A 16,611-nucleotide genomic window follows, 5' to 3' on the forward strand; every position below is an offset into this window, starting at 1 on the left:
AGGGCAATAGATGATTCTCAGTCAGGAGTAAATGAGGGTTCGCCATCTAGCTCTCCCCAAGTGTCACAACCAGTAACGCCCGCACAAGTGACGCCAAGTACCTCTAGTGCATCACATTCATTTACTTTACAAGACATGGCCACAGTTATGAATACAACTCTCACTGAGGTTTAATCCAAACTGCCTGGCTTACAAGGAAAGCGGGACAGCTCTGGGTTAAGGAAAAATGCTGAGCCATCTCATGCTTTAGTAGCCGTATCTGATATGCCCTCACAATGCTCTGAAGGGGTGAGGGATTTGTTATCTGAGGGAGAAATTTCTGATTCAGGAAAGACGCTTCCTCAGACAGATTCTGATATGACGGCCTTTAAATTTAAGCTTGAACACCTCCGCTTATTGCTTAGGGAGGTATTAGCAACTTTAGATGATTGTGACCCCATAGTGGTCCCAGATAAATTGTGTAAAATGGATAGATACTTAGAGGTTCCTGTTTACACTGATGTTTTTCCAGTCCCTAAGAGGATTGTGAATATTATTGCTAAGGAGTGGGATAGACCAGGTATTAGTTCACTCCCCCTCCTGTTTTTAAGAAAATGTTTCCCATATCTGACACCATAAGGGACTCATGGCAGACAGTTCCTAAGGTGGAGGGAGCTATTTCTACTCTGTCTAAGCGTACAACTATACCTATTGAGGACAGTTGTGCTTTCAAAGATCCTATGGATAAAAAATTAGAGGGTCTCCTGAAGAAAATTTTTGTTCATCAAGGTTTTTCTCTCCAACCTATTGCATGCATTGTTCCTGTAACAACTGCAGCTGCTTTCTGGTTTGAGGCTCTAGAAGAAGCTCTTCAAATGGAGACTCCATTAGAGGAAATTATGGACAGAATTAAGGCCCTTAAGTTGGCTAATTCTTTTATTACAGATGCCGCTTTTCAACTGGCTAAATTAGCGGCAAAGAATTCAGGTTTTACCATTTTAGCACGCAGGGAGTTATGGCTTAAGTCCTGGTCTGCTGATGTGTCATCTAGTCTAAACTTTTGAACATTCCTTTCAAGGGTAAGACCCTATTCGGGCCTGAACTGAAAGAGATTATTTCTGACATCACTGGAGGGAAAGGTCATGCCCTCCCTCAGGATAGATCAAATAAGATGAGGACCAAACAAAATAATTTTCGTTCCTTTCGGAACTTTAAGAGTGGTCCGCTTCAGCTTCCTCTGCTACAAAGAAAGAGGGGAATTTTCCCAATCCAAGTCAGTCTGGAGACCTAACCAGGCTTGGAACAAGGGTAAACAGGCCAAGAAGCCTGCAGCTGCCTCTAAGACAGCATGAAGGGGTAGTCCCCGATCCGGGACCAGATCTAGTAGGGGGCAGACTCTCTCTCTTCGCTCAGGCTTGGGAGAGAGATGTTCAGGATCCCTGGGCTTTAGAAATTATGTCTCAGGGATATCTTCTGGAATTCAAGGCCTCCCTTCCAAGGGGGAGATTTCACATTTCTCGATTGTCTGTAAACCAGACAAAGAGAGAGGTGTTCTTACGCTGTGTAGAAGACCTACATACCATGGGAGTGATCTGCCCAGTCCCAAAAGAGGAACAGGGGCTAGGGTTTTATTCAAACCTGTTTGTGGTTCCCAAGAAAGAGGGAACTTTCAGACCAATCTTGGATCTCAAAGTTCCATCATTCAAGATGGAGACTATTCGGACTATTCTACCTCTGATCCAGGAGGGTCAATATATGACTACCGTGGACTTAAAGGATGCCTATCTACACATCCCTATTCACAGAGATCATTATCAATTCCTCAGATTCGCCTTTCTAAACAGGCATTACCAGTTTGTGGCCCTTCCCTTCGGTTTGGCCACGGCTCCCAGATTTTTCACAAAAGTGCTAGGGTCCCTTCTGGCGGTTCTACGACCACGGGCATAGCAGTGGCACCTTATCTAGACGATATCTTAATTCAGGCGTCGACTTTCCAGCTAGCCAAGTCTCACACGGACATCGTGTTGGCTTTTCTGAGATCTCACGGGTGGAAGGTGAACATAAAAAAGAGTTCTCTCTTCCCTCTTACAAGAGTTTCCTTCCTAGGGACTCTGATAGACTCGGTAGAAATGAAAATATTTCTGCCGGAGGTCAGAAAGTTAAACTCTTAACCACTTGCCGAGCTCTTCATTCCATTCCTCGGCCATCAGTGGCTCAGTGTATGGAGGTAATCGGACTCATGGTAGCGGCAATGGACATAGTTCCTTTTGCCCGCCTACACCTCAGACCACTGCATCTATGCATGCTCAAACAGTGTAATGGGGATTATGCAGATTTATCTCCTCAACTGCATCTGGACCAGGAGACCAGAGATTCTCTTCTCTGGTGGTTGTCTCAGGACCACCTGTCTCAGGGAATGTGTTTCCGCAGGCCAGAGTGGCTCATTGTAACGACAGATGCCAGCCTGCTAGGCTGGGGTGCAGTCTGGAATTCCCTGAAAGCACAGGGCTTATGGTCTCGGGAGGAAGCTCTCCTTCCAATAAACATTCTAGAACTGAAAGCGATATTCAATGCACTTCAGGCGTGGCCTCAGCTTGCTGCGGCCAAATTCATCAGGTTTCAGTAGGACAACATCACGACTGTAGCTTATATCAATCATCAAGGAGGAACAAGGAGATCTCTAGCGATGATGGAGGTAACCAAAATAATCTGATGGGCAGAGGATCACTCTTGCCATCTCTCAGCAATCCACATCCCAGGAGTGGAGAATTGGGAGGCGGATTTTCTAAGTCGTCAGACTTTTCATCCGGGGGAGTGGGAACTCCATCCGGAGGTATTTGCCCAGCTGATTCAGCTATGGGGCACACCAGAATTGGATCTGATGGTGTCTCATCAGAATGCCAAACTTCCTTGCTACGGGTCCAGGTCCCGTGATCCCAAGGCGGTACTGATAGATGCTCTAGCAGTGTCTTGGTCCTTCAATCTGGCCTATGTATTTCCACCGTTTCCTCTCCTTCCACGTCTGGTTGCCAGAATCAAGCAGGAGAGAGCTTTGGTGATTCTGATAGCACCTGCGTGGCCACGCAGGACTTGGTATGCAGACCTAGTGGACATGTCCTCGGTTCCACCGTGGACTCTGCCAATGAGGCGGGACCTTCTAATCCAAGGTCCGTTCACGCATCCAAACCTAATTTCTCTGTGTCTGACTGCTTGGACATTGAACGTCTGATTCTATCAAAGCGTGCTTTCTCTGAGTCCGTCATTGATACCCTGATTCAGGCTAGAAAGCCTCTCACCAGGAAGATCTATCATAAGATTTGGCGCAAATATCTTTATTGGTGTGAATCCAAAGGTTACTCGTGGAGTAAGATTAGGATTCCTAGAATATTGTCTTTTCTCCAAGAAGGTTTGGAGAAGGGATTATCAGCTAGTTCCCTTAAGGGACAAATATCTGTTTTGTCTATTTTACTACACAAACGTCTGGCAGATATTCCAGACGTTCAAGCATTTAGTCAGGCTTTGGTCAAAATCAAGCCTGTATTTAAACCTGTTGCTCCGCCATGGAGCCTAAACTTAGTTCTTAAAGTTCTTCAAGGGGTTCCATTTGAACCTATGCATTCCATAGATATTAAGCTTCTATCTTGGAAAGTTTTGTTTTTAGTAGCTATCTCTTCGGCTCGAAGAGTTTCTGAGCTATCTGCTTTACAATGTGATTCCCCTTACCTGGTTTTCCATGCATATAAGGTGGTTTTGCGTACTAAACCTGGGTTTCTTCCTAAGGTTGTTTCTAATAAGAATATCAATCAAGAGATTGTTGTTCCTTCTCTGTGACCTAATCCTTCATCAAAGAAGGAACGTCTGTTACACAATCTTGATGTGCTTCGTGCTTTAAAGTTCTACTTACAAGCAACTAAAGATTTCCGTCAAACATCTTCATTGCTTGTTGTTTATTCTGGTAAACGGAGAGGTCAAAGGGCTACGGCTACCTCTCTTTCCTTTTGGCTGAAAAGCATCATCCGTTTGGCCTATGAGACTGCTGGACAGCAGCCTCCTGAAAGAATTACTGCTCATTCTACGAGAGCTGTGGCTTCCACATGGGCTTTTAAAAATGAGGCTTCTGTTGAACAAATTTGTAAGGCGGCGACTTGGTCTTCACTTCATACTTTTTCCAAATTTTACAAATTCGAAACTTTTGCTTCTTCGGAGGCTATTTTTGGGAGAAAGGTTCTACAAGCAGTGGTGCCTTCCATTTAAGGTCCCTGTCTTGTCCCTCCCTTCATCCGTGTCTTAAAGCTTTGGTATTGGTATCCCACAAGTAAGGATGAATCCGTGGACTCGATACATCTTACAAGAGAAAACATAATTTATACTTACCTGATAAATTTATTTCTCTTGTGATGTATCGAGTCCACGGCCCGCCCTGTTTTTTAAGACAGGCATATATATTTTTATTTTAAAACTTTCAGTCACCACTGCACCCTATAGTTTCTCCTTTTTCTTCCTAGCCTTCGGTTGAATGACTGGGGGGTGGAGCTAAGGGGGGAGCTATATAGACAGCTCTGCTGTGGGTGCTCTCTTTGACACTTCCTGTAGGGGAGGAGAATATCCCACAAGTAAGGATGAATCCGTGGACTCGATACATCACAAGAGAAATAAATTTATCAGTTAAGTATAAATTATGTTTTCTTCAGCTCAAATATGTGGCACTTGTTATGTTATATTAATTCATACTGATAATGTTTCTATAGTTCAAATACATCTACTGTTAAACCTTCACAGTCTAATTTACATGATATCCCTGTAGATATAAAGGATTATATTGCTACAGCCATAGAGAAGGCTATGACTGCTATTCCGCTTTCAAATTAACGTAAAAGGTCTCTCCTAACTTCTCATAAATCTAATGAAGTTTGTATTGATAGACAGCATACTGAAGTATTTCTTCTGATGAGGATTTCTCTGACTCAGAGGATCCTACTTCAGAGACTGATATTGATAAATCAATCTTTTTATTGAATATATTCGTTCTTTATTAAGGAAGTATTGTTTACTTTGGGTATTGAGGAATCTAGTCCTCTTGATAACGAGAATTGCAAATGTTTGAATTGTTTTTTAAAGCTTCTGAGGTTACTCTTGCAGTTTTTCTTATTCCAGATGCTATCTCTCATATGTTTAGTAAGGAATCTAAACTTAGTGTTTCTTTTAACCTTTCTTCTAGGTTTAAAAAGCTATATCCTTTACCTGTGGCTAATTTAGAGTTTTTGGGTAAAAGTCCCTAAGGTGGGCTATTTCTACTCTTTCCGAACGTACTTCTATCCTATGGAAGATATTTCTTCTTTTAAGGATCCTTTAGATAGAAAGTTTGTATCCTATCTTAGAGAAGTATATTTACATTTTGGCTATATTCTTAAACCTGCTGTTTCAGCCTTTTAGTTGGACAGTTTAGTTATCAGATTTTAAATTGTCTATTGTTCTTTTACTTCAACATGCTAATCATTTCATTTGTGATGCTATATTTTATGTAATTTTAATTGATATTAAATCATTGTTTTTAGCCATTCTTACTAGAAGAGTTTTATGGCCTTAATCTCTGATATGGTGTCTAAATTTAGATTACTATTTTATCATTTTAGGATAGTAATTTTTTAGGTTTTCTATTGGATTTTATTATCTCCACTATTACTGGGGGACTTTTTTCTGCCCCAAGATAAGAAATCTAAGGGTAATTTTAATCTCCCAATTGTTCTTTTCTTCCTCTAAGGTACTCCAAATTTGAATAAATCCAAGCCTTATAAATAAAACCAAATTCAGCCCCTAAGACTGCATAAAGGTGCGGCCATTAAACCAGTTCAACTGGTGGTGGGGGGGCAGATTTAATTTATTTTCAACACACTTGGACAGTTTCTGTTCAAAATCAGTGGATTCAGAATATTGTTTTCTCAGGGGTATCGAATAGGTTTCAGAATAAAACCTCCCATGGGAAGATTCTTTCCAATGTGTCAACAAACCCTGTGAAAGCTCAGGTTTTTCAGAAATGTGTTTCAGATCTAGAGTTTTCAGGGGTGATTGTTCCAGTTCCTCTGCAGGAATGGAATTTGGGTTTCTATTTAAATCTATTCATTGTCCCAAAGACCAATTCTGCATCTGAAATGTTTAAATTGTTTTGTAAGACTCCCAACTTTAAAGATGATGACTATAAGGACTATTCTGCCTTTTTGTTCAGCAAGGTCACTTCATGTCCACAATAGACTTACAGGACGCTTATCTTCACATTCCGATTCATTCAGACCACTATCATTTTCTGAGATTCTCTTTTTCTACATAAGCATTACCAATTTGTTGCTCTTCTGTTTGGCCTAGCGACAGCTCAGAGATTCTTCTCAAAGGTTCTCGGTGCCCTTCTATCTGTAATCAGAGAGCAGGGTATTGCAGTGTTTCCTTATTTGGACTATATCTTGGTACTAGCTCAAATCTTTTCATGTAGCAGAATCTATTGTGGTTTCTTCAAAGACCTGGTTGGAGGATCAATTTACAAAATAGTTTCTTGATTCCTAAGACAACGGTCACCTTTTTAGGTTTCCAGATAAGATTTAGTGTCTATGATTCTTTCTCTGACAGACTAGAGACGAATGAAGTTAATTTTAGTTTGTCTAAACTTTCAGTCTCTATTATTCACTTCAGTGGCTATGTGCATGGAAGTTTTACGTTTCATGACTGCTGCAGCGGGTGCAATCCTCTTTGCTCGTTGTTTTTAAACAGACAATATCACAACAGTGGCATATGTCAATCATCAAGGAGGGACTTGCAGTCCTACAGTTATGAAGGAAGTATCTCGGATATTTTCTTGGGCAGAATCCAACTCGTGTGTAATTTCTGCAATTCATATCCCAGGTGTAGACAATTGGGAAGTGGATTATCTCAGTCATCAGACTTTATATCCAGAGGAGTGGTCTCTCCATACAGATGTGTTTTATTCATCTTGTACAGATGTGGGGTCTTCCAGAAATAGATCTGATGGCCTCTCATCTAAACAAGAAGCTTTCCAGATACATTTCCAGGTCCAGGAATCCTCAGGACGGAGATGGTGGATGCATTAGTAGTTCCTTGGTTTTTACCAACCTGCTTATATGTTTCCGCCTCTGGTTCTTCTTTCAAAGGTAATCTTCAAGATCATAATGGTTCAGTCTCATGTGTTTCTGATGGTCTCACAGGTTCTGGTATGCGGATCTTGTCCAGATGTCCAGTTGCCAGCCTTGTCCCTTCCTTTAAGGCCAGACCTTCTGTCACTAGGGCTGTTTTTTCCATCAAGATCTCAAATCTCTATATTTGAAGGCATGGAAATTGAACGCTTAGTACTTAGTCATAGAGGTTTCTCTGACTCAGTGATTATCACTATGGTACAGGCTTGTAAGTCTATTTCAAGGAAAACATTTTATCGGGTTTTAAAACCTATATTTCATGGCGTTCCACTCATAATTATTCTTGGCATTCTTTCAGAGTTCCTAGGATTTTACAGTTTCTTCCGGATGTTTTGGAGAAGGGTTTATCCGCAAATACTTTGAAGGATAAATTTCTGCTCTTTCTGTCTTATTTCATAGAAAGATTGCTAAACTTCCTGATATTCACTGTTTTGTTCAGGTTTTGATTTGTATCAAACCTGTTATTTAATCTATTTCTCCTCCTTGGAGATTCAACTTAGTTTTTAAGTTTTTTTCAGGCTCCTCCTTTTGAGACTATGCATTCTCTGATTATTAATTACTTTCTTGGAAAGTGTTATTTCTTTTGGCAATCTCTTCTGCTAGAAGAGTTTCTGAATTGTCTGCTCTCTTTTGTGAGTTTCTTTATCTGATTTTCCTTAAAGATAAAGCTGTTTTGCAGACTTCATTTAAATTTTTGCCTAAAGTTGTGAATTCTAACAACATCAATAGGGAAATTGATGTTCCTTCATTGTATCCTAATCCTAAGAATACTCTTGAAAGGTCTTTACATTCTTTGGATGTGGTAAGAGCTTTGAAATATTATGTTGAGGCTATTTAAAGTGAAGGTTAATTTTACTCTATCTGAAGACATGAATTCATCCATTTTTAATATAACAAGCTGATCGCTAAGTTTATTTTTCAATTTTTAATGAATATCATGATTATTTTTTTATTACTATCTTCCTACCGTTTCCATGTATGTTCCTCCCCGCCTATATTTCCAGACTTTAGATGCTGGGACATATAGAGCGGTCTCACCCACTCTATATGTATCTCCTAAGCTCATGCACGACCTTCGCTTATACTGCGTATGCGCGAATCGTCAATCTCATCAACTTCTGCGCTTGCGATAGTCTACATTATCCCGCACCATTGCGCATGTGTTAATCCATACATGCGTAGTACAGCGATGGTCTTCTAACAAACACTGATACGTCATGTGGGTAGTCCTACTGAGATCGATTACGCTTGCGCAAAATGGGATCTTGCATCGAGTCCAAGATGGAGAATATCCATATATCAGTTTAAAAATGAGGCAGGTAACGTGGATCGACGGCCACCTAATGCCCAGAATTTCAATTGGATGTTAGGAGAACGTGATCAGGACAGGAGTTAAAAAATAATAATTAGAAAACGGGTTGAATCGAATAAGCTAGAAATACCTAGTAACTTCTTACATCGATAATTGTGTAAGAGATGATGAATGAAACTCATAATAATTTTGGTCAAAGAATTTAATTCAGGATAGAGAAACAGGTAACTTAACCTTCATTTTAAGATTTCAGAAAGACTTCTAGTCTATTTGTTATTTCTGCTGGCTCCAGGAAAGGTCAGGAAGCCTCTGCATAGCAAGCACACAGATAGGAAGTTTTTTGCTGTGGGATTTAGCTGCTATCTAAACGCTGCCTGTCAAGATGATATGCAGTGTATAGCACACAGAGCTAACTCACACAGCATAAAGCTTAGATTCCTCTGTCTAACAATGCTGCAGGGGAGGCTTTTGGCTTCCTCCCTGATTCTACTGGTTCTGAAAGAGACCTTTTGAAGAAATACTTTTATAGCCACTAATCATTTTTTTTAAAGTTAAAAGGATTAATGACTAACATTACCACAAGGTTGGCCACCTAGTAAAGAGTAAACAAAGGTATTTTCATTTTATAGGATATGTAACCTTTCAGTTCACTTTTGCTCTAAACAAAGAACTAGTATAGTTGAGCAAAGTAATGTTGCTTCCATGAGCCCTTAAAAAATAAATATTTCCTGAAAAGGGGAGGATTTCAGCTCCTACTGAAGGGTAACTGTGGGAGAAGGAGGCCATTTACCTGCAGCTGCTTCTTGCTACAGTGACTCCAGCTGGCTGCCTCTGCCGAGTGCTTGTTATCTCACTCCCCGGCTAAAGTTACATGCTCACACAGTGACAGGAATGATTTAGTTACTAACCCACCACGCTGCGCTCAGGAACTTACTAAACACTAATATGCTTTATATACTGTGCTGACTCTGACCGCACGGTATATAAAGCGTATCTGTGTTTGTTTAGGAAGTTCCTGAGCTCCCACACTCAAAGCTGAATTCAGCGTCAGCAGGCAAGCCTCAGCTGCACTTCACCACAGGCATAGTCAGTCCCATTCTTATTTGTATATAAGCTGCTTACTGACTAAAAAATTAAAAGCTGTTTCAAGTGTCAGGCTTACTTACCTTTCACTCATCCAACTCTTCTCTGTTAGTCGTGACTCAAAAAACAACCTCCTGAAGTATATTCCTCTGTGACTCAAAAAACAACCTCCTGAAGTATATTCCTCTTTGGCTGTGCACCTTTTCAAAAGGCTTGTGTGCTCACGCAGGCCAGGCTTCTCCTCCCGCACGCTGTCATCACACTAACAATCACATCACATGGCTCTCATTCACACAGTCAGAACTGTGCAATTAAGAAGGTATAGGGCTGGGTTGGGAGCTGCGCTGCACACACTTAAAAATAAGTGCAAAGAGCTTGAAGCCTATACTTCTATCTATTGCACGTGCGGTGTGATAGATAGAAGTAAAAACAGCAAAAAAAATGTTTTACAAAATTGGACTGGAACCCTTTTTAGCTGCATAAATATACTTTTTCCAATAGGGAGCTATTGGAAAAATTATATTTATGCAGCCAAAAAGGTTTCCCCCCCCCTCTCTCTCATGAGGTTCACGTGCGCCTGTGCTCCTATAGAGGAGACTCCACTGACTGCATGTAATAGACACTACTATAAAGAATAATATGCACTGATACTGATCTAAAAATCCAGTATAAAAACCTTTTAAAAATGACTTAGAAACTCCCAGTTTAGCACTGTTAAAAAGGTTAGGGTGGGACACCCACTGAAATAAGATGGAAAGCAAAAAGAGCAGACACTCCCTCCCCCCTCCCCTGCATATGAAAAGACCCTTTGCACAAACTGGAGCAAGCTGGAGTAGGCAGACAACAGTCTACTTCTAAAACGTTGGGGCTTGGTTAGGAGTCTGAAAATCAGCACAATGTTATTTAAAAATAAGCAAAACTAAACATTAAAAAAAAAAAATAATAATAAAAAAAAAACCTGTATGGACTATATATATGGATAATATACAAAACATTTATGCAAAGAAAAATCTAGTGTACAATGTCCCTTTATGTCTTGGTCTGCTGATATGTTTTCTAAATCAAGACATTAATCTCTTTCTTTTTCAGGGAAATATGTTATTTGGCTCTGGTTTGGATTGTATTATCTCTAATGTGATGGAGGTTAAGGAGCTCAGGACTAGAGGTTCAGTGGTAAATTTTAATATCCTAATCGGTTTTGTTTCTTTCCTCAGAACAGGGCAGAAATCTGATTCCTTCTCTCAGAAGTTGATTCCTCTGGTTCTGTCTGGAGGCCAAGTTCTAATTGGAACATGTCTGAGCAGTCCAACTAATCTTCTCCCTTATCTCAGTTTGCATGAAGGTGTGGCTCTTGTTCCAGAGACTCTGGCTGAGGCCAGGTTAAGCTTTTTCAGGAAGTTTGGTTTCAGTCTGTTCAGGTTCACTGGGTTTTTAATATAGTCTCATAGGGTTAATGAATAGGTTTCAGAATGAGGACATTCTGGGAAGGTTTTTTCTGTCCTATTTTTGTGCATTCCTGTGAAGTCAAAGGCCTAGGCCTTTTTTAGCCGGTTTTGGATCTAGAATTTATGGTAGTGATTATTCCTGTTCCTTTGTTGGGAATGTTTTTTTTTTTCTAACCTCTTCTTTATTCCTTTTTAGGAATGAATTTTCAGACCAATTCTTGATCTAAAGCTCTGGATTAATCCAAGTTTTTGGATTTGGATTTTTCTGCTTTTTATTTTGCAAGGTCAGTCTATGTCCATAATAGTTTTATGGGATTTTATCTTTATGTTTCTATTCTCTAGGAACATCATCAGTTTCCTAGGTTTGTCTTTCTGGTCTAGCATTTCTAATTTGTTGCTCTAACATTTGGTCTGGGTTCAGATCCAAGAATATTTTCCTAGGTCTTGGGTACTCAGCGTATTGCAGTGCTTCCTTTTCTGGATAATATTTTGGTTCAATCGGTTATTTTCTTCAGCATCATGGTTGGAAATATATTTTTTTTCCAAAGGATTATCTGGTTTCTCAGACTAAGATTGCTGTTTCTAAGATTCATGTATCTTTCCTTATTAGTTTTAAAGAGTATGAAGCCAGTGTCCGATGGTCTTAACTTTTTTGTTTGTTTCTTTTCTCCTAGTTGATGTTTGAATAGAGGTGTTAGGTTGCATGTTGGTGGCTTCGGATGCTATTCTGTTTGCTCGCTTTCTCGTGAAGCCTCTTCAACTTTGTATGCTTCAGCAGTGATGCAGGAGTCTTTGTAATTTGAAGGATTTAGCTAGAATTCAGATCAAGACAATCTCTGTCTTGGTGGCTGTATCATCAGATTGCATGTGTTAGGTTGCATGTTGGCAGCTTCGGATGCTATTTGTTTGCTTGCTTTCTCATGAAGCCCATTCAACTTTGTATGCTTCAGCAGTGATGCAGGGGTCTTACTTTACTGTTTGAAGGATTCATCTAAATCGAGACATTCTGTCTTGGTGGCTGTATCATCAGCTTATTTCTCTTAATCTGGACATCTTCTATCAGATAGTGGATCTTTGGGGTTAGACCTGATGGTCTTTTGTTTCATTCTTTGACTTTCCAGGTACTGTGTGAGATCCATGGATTCTCAAGCAGTGTTTTGGATTGTTAAGCTAGTTCCTTGGACATTTCTACTAACTTATGGGGTTTTTTCCACCTCTGGTTCTTATCTCAGTGTGGTTTTCTAATCAGTCTAGAGGGAGCGTCTGTAATTCTATTTGCTCCAATTTGGTCTCTCAGTTTTTGGTATGCAAATCTAGTTCTGATGTCCAGTTGCCCTCTTTTGGGTCTCTTCCTTTGCATTTCAGATTTTTGGTCTTAATCTCTAAGCCTGATGTCATGAAGAGTAAATGAATAGTTCTTAAGCAGAGAGAGTTCTCTGATTATGTTATTGAGTCTCTGATACAGGTTTGCGAGCCTGTATTCAGGAAGTTTTATTATAAGGTTTAGAGGGCCTTTATTTCTTGATGTAAGGATCATGTTTTTTTCCTGGTATTCTTTTAAAAAAAAGATCAGATATTTGTAGCTTTGCTATAGCTTTTGCAAGAGTTAAGTCTATTGTTAAACTAATTTTCTTCTTCTTATTGGAGTCTTATTTTAAGGGTGTTGCATGCCTCTCTTTTTGAGCCTATGCACTAGCTTTTGTTTCTTTTGCCTGTTTTTTTATGCTAGAAAGAGTTTTCTGAGTTATCTGCTCTTTTATGTGATCTTCCTTATTTTTATTTTTTTTAGGATAAGGCAGTTTTCTTAGGACTAGATTTGTTTTCTTTTCTAGTATATTATTTCTGTCTGCATCTGAAAGGAATTTGTTGTTAAGGCATCAAAGTATTATATTGACGCTTCTATAGTCTTCCAACTTCTAGTTTGTTTGTGTTGTTTTCTGGTTTCAGAAAAGGGCAGTATATTTCTTCAATGTCCTTGTTTTCTTGGTTGAGACTTCTGTTCTATAATGCTTTTTTTGGAGGCCTGTTAGCCTCCACCATAACGGATTACTACTCTATTCTATTAGATATTTTTCTTAGCCTTTTATGAATGAGGCTTCAGTTGTCCAACTCTGCAAGGCAGCTATTTCTTTTTTAATTCTACCATTTTGGTGTTCTGAGGTGGCCTTTGGTAGGAAAGTCCTTCAGGTAGTTGTCTCAGGATGATTATTTGCCTGTTGCTTATTTTTTCATTGTGTGTTTTTTTTTGGGTTGTGGATTTAGTTTTCTGTGAAAAAAGATGTTTATTAAATCCCACCCTTCATGTTTCATTGTTAATGGACTCCACTGCTTGGGTATTAGTTCCCAGGATTAATGGATCATGGATTTTCACCACCTGTATGAAAGAAAAAGTAATTTATGCTTAATTCCTTTCATAGTGGTGAGAGTCCACAAGACTCCACCCTGTGTTATTCTGGTGTTAGTTTTTTCTTTTGCACATCTTGTTTCCCTGCTGCTATTTGTTTGCTATTGATTATTTTCCTACCTCTTTGGCTTGACTATACATCTGACTGAGTTGCTAGTGAGGTGGAATCGGTTTTATAGAGTTCCTGGGGTTTGGGAATCTTTGCCTCCTTGTGGTAGGGAAATCAAAAAGAGCATCTCCACAACAAAGGGGTCATGATCTCAAGTTGAAGGGTAGCAGGTTCAAGAGTAATTTGCTGATGCACTTCTTCACAGAAAGCATGGACCGCTGCTCCATAACCTGTCTGCCTGCTGTTAGGAGGCAGACAGAAATCAACCCGATCGGATACGATCGGGTTGATTGACACCCCCTGCTAGCGGCCGATTGTCCGTAAATCTGCGGGGGCGGCTCCCATTAGAGGTGGTAAAGACAAACACTGTGAGGGAGTTCAAGAATGCCTAGGATAAGTATACTGTTACAAATTAATTAACCTACACTTCTAGGAAATGTGGTTAGACTTGTTGGGTTTATGTTTGTATGTTTCTGCCTTCCACCGAGCCCACAGAGGCACAGTATAGAGCAGTATGTTACATTTCAGTGCAAGTTTGGAGTAAAAGGGAAGATTAAGTGAATGAAAAAATGAATAGGTCATGGCTGTGTTCATTTTTTTGAAAACAGGTTATGCATCCCAGAATGTACTGGAAGTTTGTTTTTTTATTAGTATTTCTCGATACAGTTTACTATTCCATTGTTTACTACATAAAACAATTCATGCTATGCAATTGTAAATTATTTGCCTTTTTTTTTCTTCAGGAAAAAGGACAATGGATATTATGGTTAATGCAGATTCATATATTGATGACATTTTCTCTGACTATTATGAAAAAGCTGCAAGCATGACTGACATCTCCACAACATATATGCGAGAGGGAGCTCACACTCGCGTTAACCTGCTTAATAACAACATCCCAAAAGGTCCATGTGCTCTCTGTGGGATGGGAAACTCTAAACGAGAGACTGTGTATGGATGCTTTGAGTGTTCTTCCAGTGGACAGAAATATGTTAGGCTGCATGCTGTACCTTGTTTTGATCTTTGGCATAAAAGATTGAAGTAAGACATAGTAGACTTGTGCCTACTGGTTACAACTCAGGTATAACTGTGCCACATGTTAAGTAATAAAAAAAGGTAAAATAAAAACAAATAAAAAAAAAAAAACATGAAATTAACATATTAACTAAAAACGTCTAATTTAATGATTGATGTATCAGGTAAAGGTTTGGAGTGGTGATTTCACAAACATTTCCAAGATCCCCAATTCATTTGTTCTAATAAAAATTGCATTCAATAAATAAATGAGAATGTGAAAGCTTTAGTCAGAGGCATAACTAGAAACCACAGGGCCCACGTGCAATAATCTAAGAAGGGCCCCCCACCTTACCTCCCCCGCAAAAAAGGTGAATTTGATACATATCTTTTTTTTTTTTTTTTTTTTTTTTTTACATTTAACACACACACAAAAAATGTGAATCAGATTACATGTCTGCAAAAGGAGGTACCCTGTGCCCACAGTCTGTGAGATGGTCTGACCCCCTATTAGTGTATATAGTGACACTGTTTAACCCACCAGTACTGTATATAGTGAGTTAGTGACACAGTCTGTAATCTGCTGGTGAGATGGCTGGCCTGACCCTACCCACCCCAGTACTTTATAAAGTGACCACAGTAGTCTGTGACATGGTCCATCCCCCCATACTGTATATAGTGGTACTGTATAGTGACACTGTTTACCCCCTGCCCCCCATGCCGTAGTAACAAGGTCTGTAATTTGTTGGTTCCACAAACATACACACACATACATGCATAAATACACACACAGTCACATACACACATACACACACACATAAACACCAATAGGTAAAACAGAAACACTAACCCCTGTAGTAAGAGACACTAGTGAGGCATCATGTCACACTTACATGATATCAGTGCAGGCAGTGGCAGGTCAACGTTTTTAAGCTGGGCCCCCACCCTCAGGGGCCCAGTCGCAGTTGCGACCTCTGCACCCCCTTTAGTTTCGTCCCTAGCTTTAGTTAACAAGCTACATATTGCATAATGTTGCAACATCTGCAGCGTATGCACATTTAAAAAATGATACCTATAAAATTTAAATACATTTTATGTGTAAATATTAATATAGTATTGTGAGATCTCTCACATAAGGAAAATTGGTCAATTTGTGTAATCATGTGGATAAGGTTCACTGATGTAAGGACATATATGATACATTTATGGATATATGATTATCCTTTATTCCAAACAGGTGTATTTTGTGTGATTGTACATTAAAGGGGAAATGCATGTCAACATATTGAAAATAATCTTTTTGTGACAACTGAACTAAGAAGAGGACCTGATGAGTACTGTATGATATTTTTGTATATCAAAGTTAAATATAGTTTGTACTCCTGAACTTTTCTCAGCTACCTTTTATACGGATAACAGTGGGCAATCTTACAGAATCCAACAAGCTCTTAAAGGGGGTTGTCAGTGAAATAATAAATTGCTCTAATTTGTTACAGCATTTTATTGTTAAACTAAAATCTCTTTGTTAAACACATATTTTTCTCTCTCACACCAGACAACCTGCTGAGCTGGTCCAGAGTAGGATATGGCTAGCAATTGGCAGAAAAGTGCATATTGCCACATAACTAGCTTTGATCCTAATTCACAGAAGTCAGTTAAAGGGATACTAAACCCAAATTTTTTTTTCTTTAATGATTCAGATGCAATTTTAAGCAACTTTCTAATTTACTCCTATTATCAGTTTTTCATTGTTCTCTTGCTATCTGTATTTAAAAAGCAGAAATGTAAAGCTTAGGAGCCGGCCCATTTTTGGTTCAGAACCTGGGTTACGCTTGCTTATTGGTGACTAAATGTAGCCACCCAATAAAAAAGCGCTATCCAGGGGGCTGAACATAAAATGGGCCGGCTCCTAAGCTTTATATTCTTGATTTTTAAATAAGGATGCCAAGAGAACAAAGAAAAATTGATTATAGGAGTAAATTAGAAAGTTGCTTAAAATGGCATTCTCTATCTGAATCATTAAAGAAAACATTTGTGTTTAGTATCCCTTTAAGGTTACGCTATTG

The 16,611-nt window shown here is 39.3% G+C and overlaps 1 protein-coding gene across 1 annotated transcript in view; it reads left to right on the forward strand.

Annotated features, from left to right (window-relative positions):
* Positions 1–15,520, forward strand: part of PJVK (pejvakin) — a 157,081-nt gene extending 141,561 nt beyond the window's left edge. Inside the window, exon 6 of the mRNA XM_053690208.1 lies at positions 14,275–15,520. Within this exon, the coding sequence (XP_053546183.1) occupies positions 14,275–14,576 (302 nt within the window). The 3' untranslated portion in view covers positions 14,577–15,520. The remainder of the gene's footprint in view (positions 1–14,274) is intronic.
* The last annotated feature ends 1,091 nt before the right edge of the window (positions 15,521–16,611 follow it).

Source organism: Bombina bombina, chromosome 1, assembly GCF_027579735.1.
Source record: "Bombina bombina isolate aBomBom1 chromosome 1, aBomBom1.pri, whole genome shotgun sequence".
In the NCBI taxonomy this organism is placed as follows: Eukaryota; Metazoa; Chordata; class Amphibia; order Anura; family Bombinatoridae; genus Bombina; species Bombina bombina.